Source organism: Oncorhynchus clarkii, chromosome 23, assembly GCF_045791955.1.
Source record: "Oncorhynchus clarkii lewisi isolate Uvic-CL-2024 chromosome 23, UVic_Ocla_1.0, whole genome shotgun sequence".
Classification (NCBI taxonomy): domain Eukaryota; kingdom Metazoa; phylum Chordata; class Actinopteri; order Salmoniformes; family Salmonidae; genus Oncorhynchus; species Oncorhynchus clarkii.
The window spans coordinates 18269571-18294131 of record NC_092169.1 but is presented as its reverse complement, the minus strand read 5'-3'; the positions used below and the strand labels follow the sequence as shown (position 1 = coordinate 18294131).

At 42.5% G+C, this 24561-nt stretch overlaps 1 protein-coding gene and 1 long non-coding RNA gene across 2 annotated transcripts; one reads left to right on the top strand and one right to left on the bottom strand.

Annotated features, from left to right (window-relative positions):
* The first annotated feature begins 117 nt into the window (after nt 1-117).
* LOC139381945 (uncharacterized) lies at nt 118-2856 on the top strand. Its single transcript, XR_011628601.1, has 2 exons — nt 118-1129; nt 1717-2856. It is a non-coding gene; the product is annotated as an uncharacterized lncRNA (long non-coding RNA).
* A 3227-nt stretch (nt 2857-6083) lies between these two features.
* On the bottom strand, nt 6084-20728 carry LOC139381362 (tetraspanin-14-like). Its single transcript, XM_071124833.1, has 9 exons — nt 20611-20728; nt 19730-19818; nt 15713-15763; nt 15005-15151; nt 12242-12412; nt 11714-11839; nt 11472-11522; nt 8431-8544; nt 6084-8333 (listed from the first exon to the last, which is right to left on the bottom strand). Exons 2-9 carry the CDS (start codon nt 19808-19810, stop codon nt 8268-8270), a joined length of 807 nt encoding a protein of 268 aa, XP_070980934.1. The 5' UTR covers nt 19811-19818; nt 20611-20728; the 3' UTR covers nt 6084-8267.
* Between the last annotated feature and the right edge of the window lie 3833 nt (nt 20729-24561).

The following is a 24561-nucleotide window of genomic DNA, read 5'->3' as shown; positions in this document are numbered from 1 at the left end:
CAACCAACTATTTGAAAGCCCTACTCCTTGAAGTATGCAGTTGTGTTTAAACACCACAATCCTGCTTTATTTGAAGTACATCTTATGAAGGCTTCATAAAGCCTTCATATATATTTTATAACCACTACATAAATGGCTCACAAATCATCTACAACCTTTTTTCATGCTCTATAAAGGATCAAAACATGTGAACAAATAAATTAGATGGTTGTCACACAGTTATGCCACATTATGAATCATTCTAGAGCATGAAATACAGTTACAGATGATTTATGACCCATGTATCTACTGCTTATAAAGCCTTCATAAGTTGTAGGCACGTGTCGAGTACAACCCTGCAGTCCCTGTGGGCAATAGAGAAGGGACGTGTGGCGGTGCCTCCCTCAGGAGACACAGCACTGTGCTAGAGTCATCCTCCTCGACCACCCACAGCACAGAGCGTACCCACTGCCCCAGTCTCCAGCCTGCTGCTCCTCCACTGTACCGCCGCGGACAGTGCCCGAAGACACAGCCTCACTGTTTCACAGCCACTGATGTACAGGACAGATACAGAATTGGCCTACTATTCATGAATATGTACATGGATAGACATAGCATAATTACTATGCGGCACCCAATCCATATACAGATAAGATGCATAGAATGGTGATGTAAAAAAAAGTATATAATATATATTGAGAGATACACAGAAGCAGACCCGATAGACCCGCAAGGCTTTTTTTGTGCCTGGAACTCATCTAAAGCATGATGCACCTTTATCACGTCACCATTAAAAGGCCTTGGGCAATCTTATATATTATGTATTTATTTCTTATTATAATATAATGTGATTATGCATGCTTCACTTTTCTATCTTCTACTGTCTCGCCTGGGTGAGAGCTCCCCGGCTCAGCTCCAGAGAATGTGTTCTGCTATGGTTCAAAGAGGAGCAAATGCCCAAACAGGCTGGCTATGAGTGCAATAGCACCACCACTACTGGTTCCACGGTCAGTACTGGGATGTTGTCTCGACCAAACATGGATCCCTCCTAGCTTCCCCTCTTGCACCAAACTACTTCTCTTCACTACTATTACCACATGCAAACTATCTAACTCAAAAGTATTCCTCAGGAAAGGAGCATTGAAAAAAAGTGAGTCTGTTCGTGCATGTTAGTGTGTGTGGCTGGAGTGTGTGTGGCTGGATTTTCAGTACATCAGTGATCTTTTCATATCACAACTGATGTAGCAACAAATCACATACACGGCTGACCTGCGTTATCTTCAATAATACTGCTGTAACCATGGAAACATATGCGGAGGCTGACAGAACTGAATGTTTGAACTGTGTGTGAATGTGTGACATTAGTTATATGCTAATTTGAAAAGGAGGATCTTGGTCTTGGAGAAGGATCTTGCATCTTGGTTTGCAAGAATTCACATGTCTCTTTTACATTACACATACAGTATAACATTGTGTACAAATACAGATAAAAAGCATCTGGAGAATGCCGGGGGGAGGATGCTGATAAACAGTGTGAACATAATTCACCACAGATCACCACATTGAATCTGGAAAATCATAACATAAAACCATCCAATTACTGTAGAGCTACATAACATGCATGCAGCCTACAACAACAGACAAAACAACAGCTGTTGATAAGAATGTATAGCACAAGCATATCTAAGACCAGGCAGCTGTAGGCTATGTACTGATGACCTGTCTGTCTTTCTTTAGGAAGAGATGATCACCACATCAGGAGAGCTTCTGCAGGAGGCATGCAAACGGACAGACTCAGCCACGGACTATGGGAAATCTTCCAATGACCCCCTCAACACCTTGTCAGTTCACTGTGAACCCCTTTGTGCTCCCTGAGATGTCACTTTGACCTCACCCCCTTGGATTCACACAGAGGGAGCTCAAGAGCTCAGTCTTTCTCCAGGCGTGGAGCTATGTCTTCAGACTCCTTCAGACACCTTGGATTCACACATAGGGAGCTCAAGAGCTCTTCAGACTCCAACCGGACCACAGGAGTCCATAGACATCCATTCCCCCAGTAGCATCTCACATGCCTCACCCCCATCTGTATAGCAGTGAGGACTGTATAACACAAAAGATGAGTGAGCCATTGAGATATATATCGTTTCTGCTTAGGGAGTTACACAAATGATTAGCAACAGTGCGATTCAGGACAAGATCCAGCTTTTAGGGAAAGAGCAGACTTGTGTACACAGGTAAGCAGACAGACACCCAGACACCGGAGGCAACAGGGAACCGAGGTGGATTGATAAAAGTGTCTAGCATCTGTCAAATACTCCAACTGACACAATTTATTTTTGAATGCTAAGATTATCACTTTGTTCCTTAAGCAAATTTATGGTAAGATGCTAAATACAATTAGACAAAACAAAGGTCTCAGGGTGTACTACAGCTTTAACGTAGAGTCATAGAGAACATTGAACTTGTTTTTGTGCACTCATCCCTATAGGGAATCTGTTGTCATCCTGACAGGGCTTTGTTCCTGGGCCAGACTGCAGTTGAAAGAGAGCATTTGCAAAGAAATCAAACTACGTATATCGAATGAATGCACATCCTCCCCCATAGGTTAAAGCTACTATGAGAAGGAATTAATCATAATGCAAACAGTGCAATTATTCACTGAGATCCACCTTGAATGAATCTCTTGAATGAATGGTGCAAGTGCCCTCCTGTTCAGGATATAAGACTATTGCTGCAGTAGCACTGACAGCTTTTTCCATGCAAGTGATAGCCTCACTGGTCCCGAGTGTGTAACCAGAGCTCCTCTTTTCCAACAGCCAGTATCATTCAGCAGTTAAGACAGCCAATAGTTGTGTTAACATCATCAGCACACACCCCCACACACCCCAAAAACACACACAGACACATATTCAATCATAAGCTCAGGTTTCCACAACACTGTAAAGAATGCATTCCTGGCTAGTAGAGATGTGCTGCTGTAGTAAGCAGCATGAGGGATTGTTGTGTGGCAGGCAGCTCGATTTGTCCAGCTTTAGGTATCATTTACTGGCAGTAGACCCAGCATGAGTCAGTTAGCCAGGCAGTCAGTCTGTTTAGAGCAGCCAGTAGTCAGCCACAGCCACACAGCCATTAAGTTACATTAAAGTATCACTCTGAACATCAACCTCATCAAAAACACCTCTCGCCCAGTCATAAATTGTATGCAGCAGAGGACATTTTTTTTACCCTTTAGTATTGGTGATTGGAATGTAGCTTTGTTACAGAGACATTTGCTGCCCAAAAACACTTTAGTCCAAAAGGGAACACTGGAACAATATTCCTAACATCCGAATGTGGGGAATGATGAGAGATGGTCTATGGAAAACGAATGTATATTTTGTGATGTCATTAAAAATTATAATGAAAATATTGTAACTTGAACAGTATACATATTGTATATATCAGGTTTTCATCCTTTACGTTGTGTAGGAAATATCAAAGATAATGAGAGTATTTTTGTTAAGAGAGGAATGTGATTTTAGTTTTCTAGCGAGATCATAGTTTTGATGATACTTTGCCCCAGTAAGTAGCCAGGCCCGAGGGAGCTCAGAGTGTGTCAGCATGATGGAAACGCCCCCTTTTTACCAGAGTGTAGAAATGATGAGTTGAGACTCAAGCTGCAGCTTAGGTCTCCATTGTTTACAACCCTGAAAATCAACTTTCTAACAATCAAAAAAAAATATCCTAATGAGTTAATTGTTATAGTGATTAATTTAATTGAGTAACAATTAAACCTAGTTAGTTGATTCGATACATAAATCATCAGATTAACGCTTAGTTCAAGTCACGAGAACTGTATATACAAAAGCATGTGGACACCCCTTCGAATTAGTGGATTTGGATATTTCAGCCACACCCGTTGCTGACAGGTGAATAAAATCAAGCACACAGCCATGCAATCTCCAAAGAATGGCCTTTCAACATGGCACCGTCATAGGATGCCACCTCTCCAACAAGTCATTTCGTCAAATGTATGCCCTGCTAGAGCTGCTCCAGTCAACTGTAAGTGCTGTTATTGTGAAGTGGAAATGTCTAGGAGCAACAATGGCTCAGCCGCAAAGTGGTAGGTCGCAGAAGCTCACAAAACAAGACCGCCAAGTGCTGAAGTGTGTAAAAATAGTCTGTCCTTGGTTGCAACACTCACTCCCGAGATCCAAACTGCCTCTGGAAGCAACGTCAGCACAGGAATTGTTAGTCTGGAGCTTCATGAAATGTCTTTCCATGGCCAAGAAGCCGCACAAAAGCCTAAGATCACCATGCGTAATGCCAAGTGTCGGTTGGAGTGGTGTACTCTCTGTTGGACTCTGTAGCAGTAGAAATGTGTTCTCAGGAGTGATGAATTACGCTTCACCACCTGTCAGTCCGATGGATGAGTCTGGGTTTGGCGAAGGCCAGGAGAACGCTACCTGCCCCAATGCATTGTGCTGACTGTAAAGTTTGGTGGAGGATGAATAATAGTCTGGGGCTGTTTTTCATTGTTTGGGCTAGGCCCCTTTGTTCCAGTGAAGGCAATTCTCAATGCTACAGCAGACAATGACATTCTAGAAATTATTTCCAAATTTGTGGCAACAGTTTGGGGAAGGCCCATTCCTTTTTCAGCATGACAATATCCCAGTGTACAAAACAAGGTCCATACAGAAATGTTTTGTCGAGATCGGTGTGGAATAACGTGACTGGCCTGGACAGAGCCCTGAACTCAACCCCATTGAACACTGTTGGGAAGAATTGGAAAGCTGACTGCGAGCCAGGCCTAATTTCCCAACAATCGGTGCCCAACCTCAGTAATGCTCTGTGGCTGAATGGAAGTAAGTCCCCGCAGCAATGTTTCAACATCTAGTGGAAAGCCTTCACAGAAGAGTGGAGGCTGTTATAGCAGCAAAGGGGGGAACAACTCCATATTAATGCACATGATTTTGGAATGAGATGTTCGACGAGCAGGTGTCCACATTCTATTGGTCATGTAGTCTACCTTATAATACTATAAATCCTCCAAGATGTATGATAAGTCTTTCTCTGAGATCAGGTTGCTTGCTGCTCGTAACAACAAAGGAGAATTATAGGGAGAGTTTATGTTTGTGGTTGGATGAACTAAGGACAAAGGTTAGGATTGCTTTGGATTACTCCAACCCATTCTCCCTGACCAACCTCTATACTTTCGTTTTTCTGGGGGAGGACTCAGTCGGGGTGTCAACTTACTGTTGAAAGTTAGAATAAGGTGCAATTTCAAAATGTGGTTTGCATCAGCAGTTTTACTGTTATGTCAGTCACTGACAGTCACTCAATTAGCCCATATCAGCTACAATTTTTTAATTGGTAAGTTAGTCTTGTGGCCAGATATCTAAATGTATAATAATCATAGTTGATTTACCAACCGGGGGGCCCCCCCATTGATCATCAGAAATCATATTAAAAACTGCAAACATGGCAAATGTGTGGAATTGCAGGAAAATTCCCGTAAAACTGCACATTTTTCTCACTGCCCCATGGCAAAATGTTCACAATTGCAGCAAACTTGCTTTAAAACTGCTGAACGTTCTCTACATCCCATGGAATAATGTGTAGAATTGCAGGAAATGTACTTTAAAAAAATTATACGCTGTCATGAGGGGCCGCTAAAATGTTTTGCTCACAAGGTCGCACCCTTGTGAGCTGTTGCTGTGGTTTTAAGATTTTTGTGGCCCCAACCCCCATAAACGTTGCACATCCCTGGTCTAATGTAACTAGACCTTTAGTATGTATCATGTCTTGGAGGTGCTCAGGAATATGTAAAGTTTGTTTCTTATGGCTCTGTGGCCAGGCTGAAAAAATACAATGCTGTCAAAGTTGCAAGACTCTCTCAATGTGGCAATAGACCTACTCCTAGTTATTTTAAAACAGTCAGCCATGAAGGTTGTTCAGGGTTTCTATTAACTTCCCATAATTAACACAAGAGGGCTCTAAAAGACAGCTTCGACCAAGGAGGCACAAAAGCATGTAGTAGCCTTTGCACATTTCAGAATATCCAACAACCACCTTGTAAGTGTATGCCTGGGGAAGGTAATTTGACTAAATGATATTGTCATCTGTGATGTTTAACAAAATGGACAAACATACTTTATTGTTTATAAAAACCTATCCAGAATTAATTAAATTCACATTTACAAAATGTCATTACATAAAACAGAACATCCCTTTTGTTAAAAACACTCATGATTACATGGAAACAATCAGTAACACACACAAAACAAAGAAAATTGTCAAACTACATGACAGACATTCACCAGCAGATCTGCAGTTGAAGGCCTGAATGACCGTCAACTCCATTGCTTTCAATTGCGTCTTTTTATCTTGTAACTTATATAGCGCAACTCTAGCATTCATGCAATATAAAACCCCATAAAATATATCCTCAATCAACATTCCATAACCCGCCATAGATGCCTCTGTAAAGCTCCCCTTTCTAGTACGAGGACAGCAGAGTATCTTTGGACAGGATGGCAGTAAAGCAAGCTCAATGTATGGAGGGACTGGCAGTTAACTAGCATGAGGCAAATACCTCTGCCAAATATGCATTCAGAACGCTTTGAATAATGTTAGGCCAGTGGTCACTTGGATGATTGCTGGGTGCCTTGAGGTATATAGTCTGGACTGAGGAGAGATGTTGATGGGTTGGGCATCAAGTACAGTTGTAATTGTATATCTCTATAAAGTTCAATCGGGCAGCCGCATCAACACAACAGCAAAATAATTAAACTCCGCTACTCTGATGGCTAACTACTAACTAATACTTCACTTACAGGTCATCTAACACTGATCAAAATAAAACATGTCAACTATCTACATACGCATTGCATCCACAATTCACTTTCCCTTAAGGAAAGTAGTATGTATCGCAATGATCAAAACTCAACTTCTGCTCAGAAGCATTTGATGCACGTTGTGGACTGACAAGTTATGAGACATGACTTATAGAAAAGACATGGCTTGACTGACAAGTCAGAGGTTCAGCAGTGCACATGTGGGTTTGAACAGCTGCAGACTGATTCAAATGGTTAAGAGCTAGCAGAATTTTCCCAATGTTTAGCTGAGAGCTAAGGGACAATGGTGGTTTCAGTTCAAAGCCTGTCCTAACCTCGTCCCCAGGGTCAAATTGCTGTTGCATAGAGCCTAGTAACACTGAGCAACAAAGTGGGATTTGAAAGGGGTGTGGATAAAATCGAGGTGGGAGACAGCGAGCCTGATACAGCGGTATTAGATGAGACTGAAATATGGCAAAAATAGCCAATCAATATAAATGTTCTATCACATAGCCATATTCTTGAGCTCAATTGATTTCAGAGTTTGGGATTTAAAGTTTATATCTGAAAAAATATTTCTCGAAGTGTACTTTCAGATTTTCTGAACTCACTTGTTTAAATCACCTGTGCTGCTCGAGCTTTAAAGTGCTCAATGTAGGGGGAGGTTCTAAGGGTTATGCTAGATGGTGATAGATTAGCCAATTAAAACAAATGGTTGTTTCGTCCGTTCCTGCCATAGACGTTCAGTCGAGTCAAGTTCTGAGGCGCTGTGAAACCAGACGGTTCGACAGAGAGAGAGCCGGCTTGTGGACGATAATAGCCATCACACAATGCGGTGCTGAGATCGTGTTGATTCAGAAAGAGCTCTAGGGCAAAGTCTCATATTGGAGCAATTACATCTTCACTGATGTGGTAGACAACTCTTACTGCTCACACAGTCTGATATTCTACAATTCTCGTCATGAAAAGCTGCAGGCCAGAGAGCACACCGTTTAAACAATTGCGACGACTTCATTGTTGTTTTTTGATCATTGTTGAGGTATGATGAATTCACCCAGGATTCTACCTGGGTGTATTGGTTAAGACACTGTTCCCGGGAAAGATGTTCAGAGTGTCTTAGGAAAACAATACAAGAATGTACCAAAAACATATTTAAAGGGAAACCCAGAGGCTATTTTTAAGTGGTTCGTTGAAGTCTGACTGCAATCCTGTGAGAGAAGGCACATACGAGTCTAGTTGAATAAGGCAGCTTCATGTCCACTGTGCAGGCTCTGCAGAGGTATTAGTCTTCAGAGACTGACAGAATAGTCCAAAGATAATGAGCCATAGGTATGGAAGAAGTATTTTTGTCCTCTTCTCTCATCCCTTGCCGGGCCTCAGAAAGGGAGATCAGAGAAAGGGCGGAATGGATGGTGGACAGTTTCTCTCTCAGTACAGTGCCCCGTAGGCCTATGCATTCCACCACACCCCTCACTAGTAGTTAAACCTGACCTTCTCAATGTCGACAATCAGTGTCCGAGCCAAGAAGATGCCCATCATCTGAAAAGGCGGAAGAATTCACAGCATTAGCCAACAATAGATATGAATCCCATCAGCATATAAACATGTACTCTCATTTCAATATAGATATATTTACCTGAAGCAGAGATATAATGATGAATACTCCAGCTACTATGTAGAGATTCCGTGGAAGCCATTCCTCTAAGGCTGGGATGCAGCCCTTGATGTAAATATAGTTGATCCAGTCCCCCTGAAACAGGAAATGAGAGCTATATGGAATGCTCTCCCATAACTTTGTATATACCGGCTTACTCAAATCACCTTACACTAAGTACAAGTCTTGGTGTACTTAATGTATCTTGTAGGGATAGATCAAACATGATTGTTTTTTCAAATACCAAAGAAGATATGACACCAAGTGTTTGTTGCCAAGAAGTTTCCCGACTTAGAATATATATATTTTTTTAAGTCAAAAGGATGCATTTTGCTATTGTGTAGCTATTATCTATGACAGCCTATGACAATATCTCAGTGAAATTAATATTGACCATCACAAGGGGCAGAGGAAAGGTCAAAATTAGCAAATAGATAGTTCTTCTGCAATTAATGGGCGGCAGTAACAGAAAGGTCGCTGGTTTGAATACCCGAGCCAACAAGGCAAAACATATATTTGTGCCCTGGAGCAAGGCACTTAACCCTAATTTGCCCCAGGGGCGCCATACTACTATGGCTGACCCTGTAAAACATATTTCACTGCACCTATCCTGTGTATGTGACAAACCAAAAAAATATGAAAAATTGATGAGTCATCTATGATGAATAGTGAAACTCAGCTCTTCCATTTCAACATAAAAACTCCCATTTATCTAGAAGCATCTGCTCTGTCTAAGACATTTTTCCTGATAAACAAAGAAGACAAATCAGTTTGCCTCATAACTTTGAATAACAATGAAGATGAATAGTTCCTTCTGAGCCAGGGGACCAGAACCGATGTAAAACAGGGTGGATTTGCAGAAAAACAAATTTAAGCCCCAGATTTGAGAGCGACCACTGGAACACTAGGCCAAAAAATAGATAAAGAATAATTTATTTTCAGCCTGCCGTTCTTCGTAGTGACAAGAGATTAACAGGGACAGGAGGGAGCCTACCTTTCGTTCAGCAGTGATAACACGAAATTTGTGTTTCTCCCATTTGGGTAATGGGAAGAAAAGGCACTGTCGATACAGCTTAAATGACCTGACACTAAAGCCTGTATTATCTACCCTTAAGAAGAAATGGAAGTTTACTTTCTGCACTGAAATGTAATCTATTACTTTACAATGTTTACCTTTCACAAAAATAGTCTTACTACAGCTAGTAGAGGTGGATTGTTGCAAACAATAGACTTGGATGCATATATAGGCCATATAAACATACAGTTAAGACATGCAGTAGGCTATCATATATACAAATAGCGATTCCTACAGATCATGTGTGGTTATCAAAAGTCGCTTTGGATAAAAGGGTCTGCTAAATAGCATATAGTATTATATGTATACATACAGTTGAAGTCGGAAGTTTACATACACTTCGGTTGGAGTCATTAAAACTCGTTTAACCACTCCAAAAAATTATTGTTAACAAACAATAGTTTTATCAAGTCGGCTAGGACATCTACTTTGTGCATGACAAGTAATTTTTCCAACAATTGTTAACAGACAGATTATTTCACTATCACAATTCCAGGGGGTCAAGAAGTTTACATACACTAAGTTAACTGTGCCTTTAAACAGCTTGGAAAATTCCAGAAAACGATGTCATGGCTTTAGAAGCTTCTGAGAGGCTAATTGACATCATTTGAGTCAATTGGAGGTGTGTGTACCTGTGGATGTATTTTAAGGCCTACCTTCAAACTCACTGCCTCTTCGCTTGACATCAAAAGAAATCAGCCAAGACCTCAGAAACATTTTTTTAGAACTCCACAAGTCTGATTCATCCTTGGGAGCAATTTCCAAACGCCTGAAGGTACCACATTCATCTGTACAAACAGTATGCAAGTATAAACACCATGGGACCACACAGCCACCATAATGCTCAGGAAGGAGAACTGTTCTGTCTCCTAGAGATGAACATAGTTTGGTGCGAAAAGTGCAAATCAATCCCAGAACAGCAGCAAAGTACCTTGTGAAGATGCTGGAGGAAACAGGTACAAAAGTATCTATATCCAAAGTAAACCGAATCCTATTTCGACATAACCTGAATGGTCGCTCAGTAAGGAAGGAGCCCCTACTCCAAAACAACCATTAAAAAAGCCAGACTACGGTTTGCAACTGCACATGGGGACAAAGAACGTAGTTTTTGGAGAAATGTCCTCTGGTCTGATGAAACAAAAATAGAACTGTTTGGCCATAATGACCATCATTATGTTTGGAGAAAAAGGGGGAGGCTTGTAAGCTGAAGGACACCATCCCAACCGTGAAGCACAGGGGTGGCAGCATCATCTTGTGGGGGTGCATTGTTGCAGGAGGGACTGATGCACTTCACAAAATAGATGGCATCATGAGGTAGGAAAATTATGTGGATGTATTGAAGCAACATCAAGACATCAGTCAGGAAGTTGAAGCTTGGTCGCAAATGGGTCTTCAAAATGGTCATTGAACCCAAGCATACTTCCAAAGTTCTGGCAAAATGGCTTAAGGACAACAAAGTCAAGGTATTGGAGTGGCCATCACAAAGCCCTGACCTCAATCCCATAGAAAGTTTGTGGGCAGAACTGAAAAGGCGTGTGCGAGCAAGGAGGCCTACAAACCTGACTCAGTTACACCAGCTCTGTCAGGAGGAATGGGCCAAAATTCACCCAACTTATTGTGGGAAGCTTGTGGAAGGCTACCCGAAATGTTTGACTTAAGTTTAAATTGTTTAAGGTAATCCTACCAAATACTAATTGAGTGTATGTAAACTTCTCAGCCACTGGGAATGTGATGAAAGTAATAAAAGCTTAAATAAATCTCTACTGTTGTTCTGACATTTTACATTCTTAAAATAAAGTGGTGATTATAACTGACCTAAGACAGGGATTTATTTACTAGGATTAAATGTCAGGAATTGTGAAAAACTGAGTTTAAATGTATTTGGCTAAGGTATGTAAACTTCCAACATCAACTGTATATGTGATGTGTGCACTGGATAGAGTCATACCTTTAGATGTTTACGGACATCATAGCCACACTGGGTGTTTAAAACGGAGTCCTGCAGAGAGAGAGAAAGAAACATCTCAAATTAGTCCGGTCAGTGTCAAGGACTAACAAGAGGCATACCTAAAAATGAGCATGCCAGTGGCAGTTATAACAACTAGTACAGAGTAACTTATTCAGAGATGGATAGTGAAGGAGCAACGACACCAAGAGAGACATGGAGATAAGGGTAAGCAGATTACTCACTGCAGGGTCACTAAGGCAGCAGGAGAAGGGCACTCCGCACCTCTCTCTGCTGGGGTTGTTGTTGGTGCAGTTGAAGTAGACGTTCAGGTTCCAGTCATCAGGCTCCTTGGCTCCGCAGCAGTGGTTCTAGGACAGACAAGAGGGAAGTTTGAGTCAGATGGTTCTAATGAACCCGAACACACCAACTCCTGAGGTGTTTCCATACCATACATCTGCCAGTGTAGGACTGAGCACACATTACACAGCCACTTAGAGGACAGTGGTTCAAGTATCATCAGGTCCGTAGAGACCAACGGGCCATCGTAGCAAGGCTTGTGAAAGCAAGCACACAATTATACACCAACACTAGGATGTATGAACCATCTCGGGAAGGGGTTAGGAGGAAAGGAAGGAAACAATGTGACAGAACCGATGTGAGGGACAGCAGGTTATTAAGTAACTTCGTGTCTCACATTCTCCCTGCCTCTATATCCCATTACCCACCCCCCACAGCAAAACTCTGCATAGCTCTCGCTCTCTGCCTCTCACCAGCTTTTGCAGGGAGTCAATCAGGTTTTGCAGGTCGATGTCCTCTCTGTAGGCCTTGACGTTGGCCAGGAAGAAGTCGTTGATCCACTCTCTGACGTTGTCCTGGAAGACGAACGCCAGCACGGCCGCAGTCAGTTCCAGGAAGAAGATTAACCCGATCACCCCTGAGAACTAGAAGAGAAAAACAAGTTAACTATACGTGGTGGGAGACTGATAAGAGAAGCATCAGTAGTGCTCTGCATGGGTAGAAAAAAAACAGCTTAAAGATAAAACTATTGCATGCCCTAATTAATGAAGGATGTGGTGAATGAAAAAAACTGTCTCTCATGAGGACCGCCACAGGAAAGGAAGAACCTGAGTTACCTCTGCTGCAGAGGACAAGTTCATTAGAGCTAACTGCACCTCAGATTGCAGCCCAAATAAATGCGTCAGAGTTCACCTCAACATCAACTATTCAGAAGAGACTGCGTAAAATCAGGCCTTCATAATGGAATTGCTGCAAAGGAACCACTACTATAGGACACAGATAAGAAGAAGAGACTTGCTTGGGCCAAGAAACACAAGCAATGGACATTAGAGTGGTGGAAATCTATCCTTTGGTCTGATGAGTCCAAATTGGAGATTTTTGGTTCCAACCGGCGTGTCTTTGTGAGACGCAGAGTAGTTGAACGGGCGATCTCTGCGTGTGTGGTTCCCACCGTGAAGCATGGTGGGTGTGATGGTGCTTTGCTGGTGACACTGTCTGTGATTATTTTGAATTCAAGGCACACTTAACCAGCATGGCTACCACAGCATTCTGCAGAGAAACGCCATCCCATCTAGTTCGCGCTTAGTCAGACTACCATTTATTTTTCAACAGAACAATGTCCCAAACACACCTCCAGGCTGTGTAAGGGCTATTTGACAAAGGATAGTTATGGAGTGCTGCATTAGATGACCTGGCCTACACAATCACCCAACCTCAACCCAGTTGAGATGGTTTGGGATGAGTTGGACAGCAGAGTGAAGGAAAAGCAGCCAACAAGTGCTCACTCAGCATATGTGGGAACTCCTTCAATACTGCTGGAAAAGCATTCCTCATGAAGCTGATTGAGAGAATGCCAAGAGTGTGCAAAGCTGTCATCAAGGCAAAGGGTGGCTACTTTGAAAAATCTAATATATGCTTTGCATGGGAAATACACATGTGGATATCATCACGGTAGATAGAACCAAAAATCTCAAATTTGGACTCCAGACAAAATTTCAACCAGTCTAATGTCCACTGCTCGTGTTTCTTGGCTCCAAGCACGTCTCTTCTTATTATTGGTGTCCTTTAGTAGTGGTTTCCTTGCAGCAATTCGACCATGAAGGCTTGATTCACACAATCTCCTCAGATGATGTTGAGATGTGTGTGTTAGTTGAACTCTGAAGCATTTATTTGGGTTGCAATTTCTGATGCTGGTAACTAATGAACTTATCCTCTGCAGCAGAGGTACTTCTGGGTCTTCCTTTCCTGTGGTGGTCCTCATGAGAGCCAGTTTCATCATAGCGCTTGGTGGTTTTTGTGACTGCACTTGAAGAAACTTTCAACGTTCTTGAAATGTTCCGTACTGACTGACCTTCATGTCTTACAAAGTAACGGACTGTCGTTTCTCTTTGCTTCTTTGAGCTGTTCTTGCTAATATATATGGTCTTTTACCAAATAGGGCTGTCTTCTGTATACCCCCCTACCTTGTCACAATGCAACTGATTGGCTCAAACGCATTAAGGAAAGAAATTCCACACAGTAACTTAAGGCACACCTGTTAATTAATGCTTTCCAGGTGCCTGCCTCAAGAGAGAATACCAAGAGTGCAAAGCTGTCATTGAGGCAAAGGGTGGCTATTTGAAGAACCTCATAACATTTAGATTTGTTTAACACTATTTTGGTTACTACATGATACCGTGTGTAATTTCATAGTTAATGTCTTCACTATTATTCTACAATGTAGAAAATAGTACAAAATAAAGAAAAACCCTTGAATGAGCAGGTGTGTCCAAACTTTTGACTGATACGGTATATATATATATATATATATATATATATATATAAATGTTTTTCTGAAACGAACAGCTGACTGAAGAGTCAGTTTGAGCCAGTTTCTGTGGTAACATGGACTCTTAACATGAAACTTTGTTGCTTCTTGCTGAAACAAGCAAGGCGTTGCCTAGGTAATGCCCCCCTCCCTGCACCAGCAGCACAGAAAAATAGAATGAATAAAAAGTGCTTGGAACTTCTAACCCTGGCAATTTGACCGGTAATTTCATGAACTCAAACATTGTTGCCTGGTATATTCATGCAATAACTTCCATGGTAAAGTAGAATGTATGATGTTAACTTATATGGCTCATACAATGGAATACATTTTTTGCAAAAAGTCACTTGAGTTGAAATCAACAAACCACAACACATATTGATGGGTATACTTCCTGCCTTGCTACTATGGGTAAACTTGCAATGGCCACCAGTCCACCCCATATACCATCACGCTTGAATGGGTATGCCCCTTCTATTCATGATATTTCTACGACAGCACATGCAGTCAAGAGGAGAATGATTACTTTTTTTCTACTCAAACGGTTATTACAGTTACCTCAGTCATTTGGCTGACCAATGACCATCACAGCCCCACTTGTAAGAGCAGCTAAAATGTGTACCAGTATTCTATTGGTATGCTATGAGACCCCCAAGAGAGAGATCGAGCAAGAGCAATAGAAGGAGTATTGTGGTGGTGCAGTACTCACAAACTTGAGGAGGCATATGTTCTCCCTGAGTGCTCCTACACATCCTGCAAAGCCCAGGATGAAGGTGATCGCTCCCACCAGCAGCACCAGCCACACGGGGTCAAAGCCATGCAGCCGTGTCACCTGTGTCAGGTCCAACAGTACTCCCTACAGGAGTGAGAACAGTTGAGTTAACCGTTGAGCTAACAGATCCCCAGGGTATTGGCACATGGCGACACAGGAATTACATAAAATACTGTATGACCTTTCAGACATTGATGAGAAGCTGATACCATTTCAAGCAAAGCATCAACATGCAAGTAGACAGTCATTCCGAGAATAATGAATGCCACATTATAAAGAATTAAATTATTTAATATATTGAATAAATTACATGGGATATCTGATTAAAAGCTGGCGTGTTATCCTGTAACAATATCTCCAATACGCATTTGAATAACCTCTAATGTAGCGGTTCAACCCTACAGAACAGACGATTAAAATGTGTTATCAGCTTCAAGCTGTGTGTAACAATAGGGGAAATTAACTGTGAATTTGATGATTGTGAATGTTTTAAAAGATGTGATGGCAGTGATGACAAGTGACAAGTCTGTGGGCTGAAGGTCTGGCACAAACACAAATACACAAATAGAGTCAATGAATAAGCAGATAAGCTGTCTGTACAGTGGTGAAACATTTACAGGACAATGGGAGAAGCTGCTCCCTCACCTTCTCACTCCAGGCCCAGAACCCAATGGCGATGAATGCTGCTCCAGCCAGCTGAGGAAGGAAGCAGACCGACTTTTTTTCAGATGTGTTCACATTTTTTGCTTGGTGTGTTCAGTTGTTTACTTTTATTTTTACATTTTCACATAGGCATTAGGGAAAACTCTGCCACTAAATAATATTAAAGCATAACTAGGTATAAAAGAGGGAGCCTGCTAATAACGAAAACACTGACAATGTCTTTAATTTAAAAAGGGCACCAAAATTCAAGAAATTGCAACAAAAACAAAACAGGAAGAGATGGGTCATAAGTGGTTATTGCGCATCTTTGAACTCAGAATACAGCTGCCCTATCAAGAGATGAATTAACGAGCTTAGCCAAAATCCAAAACAGAAGCGTTTCTACATTTCCTGTTGACACAAACAAAGAGAGGAAGCTAGCAAATATCTTAGTGAGTCTCCTGTTCCCTAGCTAAAACAGGAAGTAGGGGCTCTGAAGGTTATTTCTCAACTCTGGATATTGGAAGGACATTAGAGATGTAGGCTAAAGCAACGAAAGAAAAGCTCACACCCTTCTTTAATTTAGAAATAAACAGAAAGAGGCTGTTACCAGTGGAGGATGTTCTAGAGGGAATGGCTATTGAAAATGTGCTCTGTGTGGAAAGATTGTGGCAGGGGGCACCAGGTCAGCCAGCAGGGGCTGCCATCTGCCCTCAGAGGTGAAAAATGGTTTTAGTAAATCAATGTGTTCTCTATATGGGCTTCCCAGACATTCTTGCCTTAAAAGAACACCATATTACTCACTCCAGGATTTTGGGATATTTGCAGGCAAAAATGTGCAGTGATTGGTTGAAATTGAGCCCAATTTTGTACCACGGTGATGGGTCAGTTGTATGCAATAATATTGTGATGATTTGACTGACAGAAATAGTGCAGTGATTGGTCAAATCTGCAAGCCCTCGCATAATATGCAGGAAATTGTTGATTTTGCTAAATATGTTGCGATTACAAAATCCTGGAGGGACTGCTATATGCTCCATCTCATGCCGGGCGTAAACTACACGACTTTCAAAATCCTAACATCGCTGAGCCTCACATTAAACAAACGTCTTTCTTGTATTTTTGTTATTTTTTTTTGTTGTTGTCTTGCCAAAGTAGTGGTGTGCACACTAAACGATGTGGCACAGACTGGGGGTCACACACTACAATATTCTTCACTTGGTCGTGAGGATTCTCCATACCACGCTATCTCCTGAAAACAACGAGTGATTAGATTGAAAACGTAGCTGGAACAAGCGGTGGCTAAAAGCAGCCACAAACACATTTAGCCAGCCACAAACACATTCAATCAGAAATTCACACTTGCCATACAGAGTTGAATCACCCAGCCTACACATTTTGAATTGAGTAAAATTGCTTGTGAACTTCAGAGCTGTAGTGGTTTGACACTGGCTTAGGTTAAAGACAAGTACAAACACATACTAGTAGTAATCGCTCTGGCTCGACAGTGGACACATTCTGGGTGTTGCGATACATCATCATCTCACTGGCTTTTTCTCTGGCAAGCTCTCATTGCTGATCAGCGTTCTCAAAACATGCCGTTGCACATCTCACTACAAGAGCACTGCAGATTTGTGCTGATAAAATGTGTTTGAAAATATGGGAACACCTGGGATGGCCCAAAGACGGGATCGATAGCCCTCAGATTGCGTCGGTGACAGCCACGCACCCCGCGTAGGCAACAACATGGTGATTTTGTCTCCAATCTCAAAAAGATGTAGTGTATGCCTGGCTTTAAAGTTGCAGTATTCTTGAGTATCTGATTTACTGCTCATGGCTGACTCTAGCAAACTAAACTCCTTCACCAAAAGAGTGGAGCAGAGACCAGGCTTTTTGGAATCTAGCTCAGACAATATCAATTCACTCACGGGCAATACTTCAAAAAATGTTTTATCATGAAATGCCTACCGTGTACCTATGTTTGTCCTCTGTAGTTGCGGGCCTTGTTTGCAGAAATCCATACTTTTTCAATAAATGTTACTAAAATACAACCACTGACGTTTTGCTCATGTCTGTTTCTCAAAGATGGCAATTTAGCGTGAATGTGCAAGTGTCAATTGATTATCTGATGACGTAAGCCCAGTGCTCCAAATACTCATTGTCCAATCAAATCACAGATGCTGTGCCGACCAGTCAAATCTCGCAGATCATTACAGGTGCCAGTAAACCCAAAATTTGGCACATTACTTTATTGACTTGCAGCATTTTCGGTCCAGAGATGAGGAAAAAAACAAGAGAGAAATCATAAAAACACACTTTTATTTGACATATTACAATAATTTTATAGCAGGGGTCTACAACAGGTCGATCGCGAGCTACCAGGAGCTTGCAGCCCACCTATGAGTAGCTCAGCAAACAATTCTGAAAGTACATTACATTCAAGTGTCCACTGCAATCTAACAAGTATCAGATACTGTAAGCTCCCCGCTACTGTCTAATCAACGCAATATTATAAACTGGGTGGTTCAAACCCTGAATGCTGACTGGCTGACAGATGTGCTATATCATAGGTATGACAAAACATTTATTTTTACTGCTCTAATTACATTGGTAACCAGCTTATAACAGCAATAAGGCACCTTGGGGGTGTGTGGTATATGGCCAACATACCACACCTCAGGCCTTATTGCTTAATTATCCCAACCCTGGTTAGCAACTATTGGCTTAAAAAGCCAAACCTAACAATATCTCCCAATTAATTTCCATAAACATTGCCCGTCTGTCTGAGTGGTGCGCACGTTTGTCTATCACTGTGTTTAGCCAGTTGACGTGATAACGGTCTTGTGGGTTGACAGAAATACTTCCCCAAAACCGTCTCAATTAAATGTTACCTGCAAAGTAGGTGTACATGGCAGAAGTATATTATGAGTAATTATAAACTGAGTTGTTCGAACACTAAATGATGATTGGTTGAAAGCCGTGGTATATCAGACCGTATACCATGGGTATTGACAAAATATTTATTTTTATTGCTCTAATTATGCTGGTAACCAGTTTATAATAGAATAAGGCACCTTGGGGGTTGTGCCGTGCTTAAGAACAGCCCTTAGCCGTGGTGTGTGATACCCCACCAGGCCGTATTGCTTAATTATGACACTTGAATCTATTATTTGCTTACTTTGACATGAAATGAGCAGCAGCAGTACGGAACCATGGCTAGACCTGCACATTAGATGCCACATTCCTCACCTCGCTAGATGTGCAAGTAAAGGGACAGGTGCAATAGAAGGGGAATTACATGTTTTTTAAAATATTTGTTAATTTTCTTCCATACACCAAACCCCCCCCCCCCCCAGAAAAAATGGTCTTCACATAAACAATATGTTGTTTATCTATGAACAATTGTACATTTTAGAGTAAAAAAAACAAAACAAGTAGTGTACTACTTTCTCTTGTACACTAAGGAACCAGGGAAGAATTGCAGGCGAGATGAGACAAATGAGTAGCTCACAACATGTTTAATTTATTATAAGTAGCTCTCATGCTAGAAATGGTTGGCAACCCCTGTTTAATAGCCTAGATTTAATTTACAAATGTCAGAGATTCAATTGATGGAAGTTGCCATCTTCGAGAAACAGAAACGAGCAAAGTTGGTGGCTGTATTTGATTGTTTATTGAAAAGGTATGAATTTCAGCAATAAAAGAAATGCACGCAACTAGAGGTCAAACATTGGTACAATGTAGGCATTTCAGGATTTACCTTTTTTAAAGTATTGGGCAAATCGATGTAGTCTGTGCTAGATTCCACAAAGTCTGGTCTCTGCTCCACTCTCTTGGTAAAGTTCATCATAAACTTCCTTCACCATCGAGTGGAGTTTAGTCCGCCAGGCAAACTCAGGCCAACTATACAGCATATGCATAACTACATTCATAGCATAGCACCAAATGAGACAACGGGGTGCCACAGCATGTCTGCATTACTCATTGTTTACAGGGTTACCTACTGCTTTTGCTACTTACCCAAAATATGATGTTGTAGCTGAACATGAGGTACTTGTAACAGAAGCTGACTTCTGCATTTTCATAACGATAGTAGTGCATATTTTCCCCTGTGTTGAGAGACAGGAGCGAGACAATGACAGTTAGCACACAGATGGAACAAGATGTTAAAGGTTGACCTACTAGCTAGTTAATTATCTAACGTTATTTGTTTATCTAGCTACATGTTCATAAGGCTATCACTTAGCTAGCAACATAGTTCGCTCACTAGCTAACGTTAGCTAGCTCATCACTGAATCAAAGACTGAAATAGTAGCCAGAAAAATCCAGATAGCTAACTAACGGCAGTTTGGCCAGTTAACAGCTAGCTAGCTATCCATCATTCGATTTGCTGCACACTGTCAGAACACCAACAGCTAGATAACAATAGTTGCTAGCAGAGTTAACGCTACTGTAGCTAGCTAACGTTAGACAGCTTTCTAACGGATTCGTTACCTGGCTAACGTTAGTTGGTCAACACAATTCATTTATACGGTGGCTAGATAGTATCTAGTGATAACCAGCTAGCTATGATACAGATGGAAACACAGCTAATTTCACTATGGCTAGTACTTAGTTGCTATCCGGAAAATAAATATATGCTTGTAAACAGAAGCCATTTACTAGTTAGCGAAAATAGCTAACGTTAGTCAAAGATTAGGACTCAATGTTAGCTTCGTTGCTAGCTAGCGTAGCGATTAAGACAGTGTTCGTTTAACTAGCTAGCTAGCTTGCTCAAAAACAACAAATTCGTCAAACTTCACATTTTCAATATAGATAAAGTAGCTATGTTAAAAAAAACAAGTTTTTATATTTATTTTATTCGTTGCGACCTATCAACTTTCCAATTATCAACAACTCACCGCGGCTTTGTTTATCGCTGCACTGCCTGTTGGCAAAATATATATCTTGATTGAGTTTCGAAAACTCTTTGGAGACTTTTTTTTACTCCACTTCCTGTAAGGGCAGCAGGCCACGCCCAATTTTCTTCTATGTTTTTGTTTTCGTGTTACCAAAAGGTTACGCGTTTGAACTTTCATTGATATTTGATTGGGTAATAATATAAAGTTATTTGTTTATCCAGCTACATGTTCGTAATGCTATCACGTAGCTAGCAACATAGCTATGCAAACTCAACAAATCAACTTTAGCTAGCACTTAGCTATGCAAACTCAACAATTCAACTTTATGGAAATCCAAAAAACACTCAAAGATGGACACATCACGAATTAATATGGTCAATAAATGACACTGATACATCAAATAGTTTATTTGTCATTTTCACAGTTAAGCAGATGTTATAGCGGGTGCAGCGTAATGGTTATGTTACTAGCGCCTAACAATGCTGTAAAATGTCAAACAAGTAGAAAAATAATTTTAAAAATATTTAAAAAACAACACTGAAATCAAGATGTTGTAATGACCTGACTAGATCATAAAGGAACAATTGTCCAGACAGAGGTTTGAGTTTACGAATTTACGGTTTATTAAACCAACTTTACACAGGCTACTGTTTGGCCTAGCCCACGCCAAATAAATGAAAGATAACCCACAAGCCAATCATGACCTCTTGTGAAGCCCAGGCATAAGAGAGAGAACAAAGGCTAAACCTCGTCTTAACTTACAATGCTCCATCCCCCTGCCCAACCCCCCTCCACGCCACTCCGCCAACCGCCAGGATCTTCGGCATCAGAACATTCCAGGCATTTCCGTGATTGGCAGATAGCAGGTTGATTGGCATGTCGGACCCTGCGAACACTGGGTACTGGTAAGTACAACACAACCACCTACTAGCCTAACACATAACACACAGCTGTCTGTACGGGTCGCTACACAGCCCCCCCACCTCAAGGTCCCTCGTCGCCGAGGAAACAAACAAAGTCTCTGAAGCGACCCAGAGGTCTCCTTTACCTGCGTGGCCGTGATGGTCACAGAGTGCCCCTCTGGGAACCAGGGGATGAAGGCAGGGATATGGGGGACAAGGAAGCGGGAACGGGTAATACAGTCCGTGGCTCTGGGGAACCACGCGGTGACACAGGTGGGGAGACAGGGGGAGTGGGCTGTCTGGAGCCTTGTCTGCGGCACCTGGGGGTGGGTGCCTGGAGAATGTCATTGCCAGAGAGAGGAATTGTGGGGGTTCCTGGGGTTTGGGGAGAAGAGGCCCCTCTGTATGGGGTTGACCTGTCCCGGTGCAGTGTCACCTTTCTCCCCCTGGGAGGAAGCTGCACCCGGTAAACAACCTCCCCTAACCTCTCCAGGACACTGCAGGGTCCCACCCAGTGACTGTCCAACTTGGGGCATCTGCCTTTTTTTCTTAGGGGGCTGTAGACCCAGACCAGCTCCCCAGCCACAAAGTGCCTTCCCCGGGTGTGCACGTCATAGTTCCTCTTCTGCCTCACACCTGCATTCACCAGCTGCTCTCTGGTGAAGGTGTGGGCTGTCTCCAGGCGGTCCTGGAGTCTCCGGGCATACTCCGGCCCCGAGGGAACATGAGGGCTATCCAGGGGCCGACCAAACGCCATCTCTGCAGGGGTGCGTATCTCTCTCCCCAGCATGAGGAGGGCAGGAGGTGGAGTCTTGGACAGCGGAGCGGAATGCCATGAGGACCATAGGCAGGTGTCCCAGTCACGCTGGTGTTTGGAAGAGACGATGGCCAGCTGCTGTCCAAGCGTTTTGTTGAAGCGCTCCACAAGGCCATCACTTTGAGGATGGAGAGGGGTAGTGCAGGTCTTGTGCATACCCAGCCTCTCACACATGGTGGCGAACACGCGGGACTCAAAGTTTCTGCCTTAGTCACTGTGGATGGACTCTGCAGCTCTAAACCTGCTGAACATCCCCGCTGTCAGGGCGTCGACGATGGTCTCTGCCTCCTGGTCAGGCAGAGCATAGGCCTTGGGCCAATTTGTGAAATAGTCCATAGCACCCAGCGGTTTCCACTGTCTGTGGTGGGGAACGGCCCAACTACATCCACTCCCACCCTCTCCATGGGAGCCCCCACTGGGAACTGTTGGAGCTGGGCATGAGAGCGGCCTGGGAGGCCCTTTCTCGCTGTGCAGTTGTCACAGCGGCGACAAAAGTCCTCCACATCCCTCTTGTGCTGCCCCCAGTAAAAGCCCTGACGGAGGCGGCGGAGTGTTTTTCTGACCCCAAAGTGTCCAGTCCCCACCCCCCCATGAGTACTCTGGAGCACAGCCTCCCGCAATGCTTTTGGGACCACCACCTGCCACCTTTCCTCTCCCGTAGCTGAGAGGAGAGGAGAGGTGCGCTATCGACAGTGCCGCAAAAGCATGCTCGAACGGCAGAGTCGATTTCCGCGCTTATAAACCCAGGGTCGTTACAATATGTTCAACGAATCCATTTAACAAGCCAAATAGCACAGCAATCCAAATGCAATATATACAGTTGAAGTCGGAATTTTACATACACTTAGGTTGGAGTCATTAAAACTCGTTTTTCAACCACTCCACAAATTTCTTGTTAACAAACTATAGTTTTGACAAGTCGGTTAGGATATCAACGTTGTACATGACACAAGTCATTTTTCCAACAATTGTTTACAGACAGAATATTTCACTTATATCACAATTCCAGTGGGTCAGAAGTTTACTTACACTAAGTTGACTGTGCCTTTAAACAGCTTGGAATATTTCAGAAAATGATGTCCTGGCTATAGAAGCTTCTGATAGGCTAATTGACATCAATTGAGTAAATTGGAGGTGTACCTGTGGATGTATTTTAAGGCCTACCTTCAAACTCATTGACTCTTTGCTTGACATCATGGGAAAATCAAAAGAAATCAGCCAAGACCTCAGAAAAAAAATTGTAGGTTCATCCTTGAGAGCAATTTCCAAATTCCTGAAGGTACAACGTTCATCTGTACAAACAATAGTACGCAAGTATAAACACCATGGGACCACGCAGCCGTCATACCGCTCAGGAAGGAGACGCATTCTGTCTCATAGAGATGAACTTACTTTGGTGCGAAAAGTGCAAATCAATCCCAGAACAACAGAAAAGGACCGTGTGAAGATGCTGGAGGAAACCGGTACAAAAGTATCTATATCCACAGTAAAACGAGTCCTATATCGACATAACCTGAAAGGCTGCTCAGCAAGTGTAACAGTATAGCTTCCGTCCCTCTCCTCGCCCCTACCTGGGCTCGAACCAGGGACCCTCTGCACACATCGACAACTGCCTCCCACGAAGCATCGTTACCCATCGCTCCACAAAAGCAGCGGCCCTTGCAGAGCAAGGGGAACAACTACTTCAAGGTCTCAGAGCGAGTGACGTCACCGATTGAAATGCTATTAGCGCGCACCCCGCTAACTAGCTAACCATTTCACATCGGTTACACAAGGAAGCAGCCACTGCTCCAAAACCGAAATAAAAGAGCCAGACTACGGTTTGCAACTGCACATGGGGACAAAGATCATACTTTTTGTCCTCTGGTCTGATGAAACAAAAGTAGAACTTTTTGGCCATCATTATGTTTGGATGAAAAAGGGGATGCTTGCAAGCCAAAGAACACCATCAAAACCGTGAAGCACGGGGGTGGCAGCATCATGTTGTGGGGGTGCTTTGCTGCAGGCGGGACTGGTGCACTTCAAAATAGATGTCATCATGAGGTAGGAAAATTATGTGGATATATTGAAGCAACATCTCAAGACATCAATCAGGAAGTTAAAGTTTGGTTGCAAATGGGTCTTCCAAATAGACAATGTTCTCAAGCATACTTCCAAAGTTGTGGCAAAGTGGCTTAAGGACAACAAAGTCAAGGTATTGGAGTGGCCATCACAAAGCCCTGACCTCAATCC